At 53.7% G+C, this 4,366-nt stretch overlaps 1 protein-coding gene across 1 annotated transcript; it reads left to right on the top strand.

Moving 5' to 3' along the window:
• Positions 1–716: 716 nt before the first annotated feature.
• Positions 717–1,564, top strand: HTATIP2 (HIV-1 Tat interactive protein 2, 30kDa; the record flags this gene model as incomplete). Its single annotated transcript, XM_009701304.1, has 2 exons — positions 717–778; positions 1,339–1,564. Coding segments are annotated over 2 exons (288 nt in total), but the record flags the coding sequence as incomplete, so codon positions are not given.
• Positions 1,565–4,366: the final 2,802 nt, after the last annotated feature.

Here is a 4,366-nt window from a genome sequence, read left to right as displayed (position 1 = left end):
AAGCAGGAGCTGAGGTCTCAAGAGATGCAAATGGCTCTGGGGGTCCTCCTGGTGCTGGGGGACAAGGGCACAAGGGCAGGGGGCTGGCTGGACAGCTGGGTGACTGGCTTTGTCCAAGGAGCACACCACCTCCATGCAGCATCCGTCTCCCTTTTCAAACCACAGAAAGACCCGCTGGGGTCTCCAGCCCGACCCCGACTACCCAGCCCCAAGCTGGGATGGCTTCACAGCTAGGTTGGGTGGCTCAGGGCTGTGTCCAGGTGAGACATGAACTACTCAGGGGTGGAGAGCCCACAGGCTCCCCAAGTGGGACCATACCCATCGCAAAAGTTTTTTTTCCCCATATGTTGTGTGCTGCAGCCCCCAACATACTCTGGAGTCACTACTGTCTGCCAGTGTCTTGTGCCAGGATCCCCAGGCTGGACACTGTGTCCAGATGCTGTCCAGAACCATCCAGCTGCAGTTAGTGTGAAGGTTGCAAGAGTGTGCTGCTGACTCACAGCCAACGTGTCCACCCTGGACGCTCACCCCACGCTGCCTTTTCCCAGAGAGCTGCTCCCTGCCCCAGGCAGTGCCTGGCCTGTACCAGCTTTGCGTTGGCGTTAGTGCCATCCTGCCCACGGCTCAGCAGCTCTCTCCTGCCAGTTCACGGGGTGGCAGGGATGGTGCTTGCAGTCATCCTTGTCTCCTTTCATCCTGCCCAACTGCTCTGACAGGGAGAAGTGGAGAACCTGGTCCAGGCTGTTGGTTTTGATCGCTGTACCATTCTCCGGCCAGCGTGAGTAGCGATGGAGGAGGGAGGGCACAGGATTTAGGTGGAGGGTTGCCAGGGCAGCGGGCTAATAGATGGAGAAAGAGAGAAAAGATGCATAAGGGGAGGGAAGTGGATGCAGATGCAGCCCCTGGACAAGCACACTGCTTCCCAGTGCTGCAGGGAGCAAGCACAGCAGTTTCCCACAGCCCATCCCAATGCTAGTGTGGCATGCCATGCAAGAAGAGCCTTGGGTTGAAAGCAGAGGTTGGGGGATATAGGTCAAAGCTTATCTCCGCACAGACCGTAACCTTATGCAGGGGGGATACTCACTGGTATCCTTTCAGCTGTACTATGCTCTGGCTGCCTGGGAGAACTGGTACCCTGGTTTTGGCAGCACTGCGGGGAGAGGAGTTTAGCATCCCAGGGCTCAGCTCTGTCATGTTTCAGGACCCTGCCAAAGCCCGATGGCCCCCACGTGGGTTTAGCAAGCTGGGCTGGGCCCCTGGCACAGCTGGAGAAGCCCGTCTCTGGCTTTCCCCTGGGGATGGTTTCAGCCTGACCCACCTTACCTCCTTGCTCTGCAGGGTGCTGCTGTGCAAGCGCCAGGAGTCCCGGCCCATGGAGTGGGTGGCCCAGCAGTTTCTGCGTGTTGTGGCTCGGGTCTTCCCCGTCGCTTACTCGGTGCCCGTGGAAACAGTGGCCAGGGCTATGGTGGCCAGTGTGCTGCAGCCAGGCAAGGGGAAGGTGGAGGTGCTGGAGAACGGGGCCATCCATGAGCTAGGAAAGGCAGTGCCGCAGCAGGGCACGTAGGGCAACAAGGATGGGCAGGAAAGAGCTTGATTCATCGTTCAGGTGCTCTTCTGGGCCGAAGATGAATGCACGTGTGGGAGAGGAGCGGGATGCTTGCATGGCTAATGTGGAGATAGAGGTGCACGCCCTTGCATGGCAGCTGATTCTGTCGAGTGATCAAAAACACAGGTGCTGGCTGGTGGGTGAGGAGAAACCACGTCCTCTGCTGCCTGGATCCAGCATGCGAATCTGGGTAAAAATGGTGTAGTCCAGGCAATCTCTTGAATTCAGACCTTAAATAAAATCCTATGACCAGTCTGTTTGTGCCAACTTTGTGTTGAAATTGTGCCTGTCACCTGCACGTCACCAGCCCAACCACATCTGTTGGCAGATTGTGTCTTTTGGTGACGCTTGAAGGAACACACACCGGCAAGCGGCCATGCTGCAGACGGACACGGAATCGGAGAGCGCGCGCAGCTGCCTGTGCCCGGGCTGCAGAGCACAGGGTGGCACCAGTCCCGCTTGGCGAGCGGAGCTCCTGGAAGCCCAACAGCAGTTCCTGGGGTGCCTGGGGTGGTGGCTCTGCCCGCAGTAGGTCTCTGCAAACACACAGCCTGTCCTCACCCATCTGCTCTGGGTGCAGAGGCACTGCTGCAGGGATGCTGCTGGTCAGACCTGGGCTGTCACTTTAGTACCTGTAGTAGCATCAACGCCATGCAAATACTTGCATTGACTTGAAAACGCCTGTCCCCGCAGGCTCCTCTGGGCTTTCCTTACAGACACAAGTGAACCAGAGCTCAGCCCCGCATTCCCACGGCTGCTGTGCATGTGCAAGAGGCGAGGGCAGCCCCGTACACCTACTGGGGTGGGCTTGCCCCCGCCCCACGCTGCCGGGGTGCCGAAAGGGGAGCAGGTCCCTGCTGCAGGCACGGAGCAGGCATGAGGAGCACAGCCCCATCCCAGCCACGTCCATGGCCGTTCTCAGGCCTCATGCTCGGGGTCGAGGAACTCGGCAGCTCCGCAGCTGGGACGCAGGACTTACGTGACTCCCGAATTCCCAGCTGGCCAGCATCCCAGTGTTCCGAGTAATGTTGCTTTCCGGGGTTTTCCCCTCTTTGACCTCACCCGTGGCTCCTGTGTCAGTGACTTGGATATGGCAAGTGGAAGGAGCCTGCATCTCTCATCTCCTTCCTTTACACAAGCGTTTTAATCATCAGGCTGGACCTAAGAAGCTTGGTGGAGGCAGTGGGATGATGTAACCCCACGCTGTGTGTCAACGGGGACCCAAGGAAGGGCTGTACCCGAGCGACTCCTCAACTATGTGTGGGGCTTAGTTCAAAGGTAACAAATGAGGGGCTACAGAGCATTAATTACTGATCAGACTGTCCTGGTGAGAGCAAAAGTGATTCCTGTAGAGTAACATTTGATGTCAAAATGGAAATGAGAGGTAGGTTGGTCAGGAGCATCACACCAGTATCTGAGGGGTGTTGAGTTTACCCAGCACAAAGGCTGTTAAGCACGCAGCATTGGATTATGTAGGTGTAAATGCACACCAGCGCTCAAAGAGATTTTAAAAACCCGTGATGTGCTTATACAGGGGAGTGGAAATGAACACCTGAAGTCGTAAGACCTTAAAAGAAGTGAAAATTGCATACAGATGAGAGTATAAAAAAAAAAAAAAAGAGTGCATGCTCTGGAAAGTTACAGGTGAAAGGCAAGCCACAAAAGATTTGAGGAAAGCATCATAGAGGCATAAAAATTTAATCATGACTATGTGAGCAGCAGAAAGTTCTCCAGAAAGCCCCAGGGACAGGACGTGATCAGGCTCTCTAAGAAGGAAAGAGCCATCACAGAAAGGCTTGGTGAGTTACTTGCGTTGGCCTGCTGGGAAGGAGCTCACACTAGCACCATTCCTTAGGGGACACGCATTTGCATGACTGTCCCAAAGCACTCGGGGGGCGGGGGGAATATATATTTTTATCACCATTTTTAGAACACATGGTTAAAAAACTGCCGGAAGGAGCACTCAGATGAACTACCAAATACTCGCCTGGGTGAGAATTACAGTGATCGCTCTACCAAAAAGTCAATGTTGTTAAATACGATGCTAATTTTTAAAAAGTTCCAGTGGGAACCAGGAAACTGCCAAGCAGCGAGGCTGCCTTCTATAAAAGGCAAGTTGACAGAAAGTCTTGAAATAACAGGGCCCAGGATAAATCTGGTGTAATGGGAGATTCCACGTGGCTTTTGAGGGGGCAGTTGCAAGGCACAAACCTAGAGCACTCTTGGAGGAAACCAGCCATTGTGTACACAAGACAGTCTGGTCCTCAGAGTGCACTTGGATCTCCAAAAAGCTCTCCCAGAAGGGCTCTTAAAGAAATTAAGCTGTCGTGGGAAGAAAAGGAAGGTCTGGGTAGTTTCTTATTGGAAATATTTTCTTAGCACTCTAAAGCCTTGAAATGTACAAAACAAACTTTTCTTACTGGACAAAGGTCTGCAGCAAATCCAAGCTATTTCTGTGTAACCCTTGTTTCTGCTCAATGGTGTACGGTTTCTTTTCAGTGTTTCAGATAATTCCGTGCTAAAATGTACAACTGCAATCCCAGCACATGGTATAGCTTCCTTATCACCTTCTCGCATGGAGTTCCATCACTCATTTTGGACCTCAATTTCCCCCGACTTGCTCCGTGCAGTCATTAAACCCCCACCCTAGGGCTGTGGAAGAGATTAGAGAGCACTGGTCACTGAACTACAGCAGAGCCACAGGAGTACGGGATTTGCCCACCCAGGGCTGAAAGAGATAAAGCAAGTCAAAGCCTTCAG

Source organism: Cariama cristata, unplaced genomic scaffold (assembly GCF_000690535.1).
Source record: "Cariama cristata isolate BGI_N322 unplaced genomic scaffold, ASM69053v1 scaffold24635, whole genome shotgun sequence".
Lineage (NCBI taxonomy): Eukaryota > Metazoa > Chordata > Aves > Cariamiformes > Cariamidae > Cariama > Cariama cristata.
Note: the sequence above shows the minus strand (reverse complement) of the source record. Positions and strands in the feature narration are given on the sequence as shown.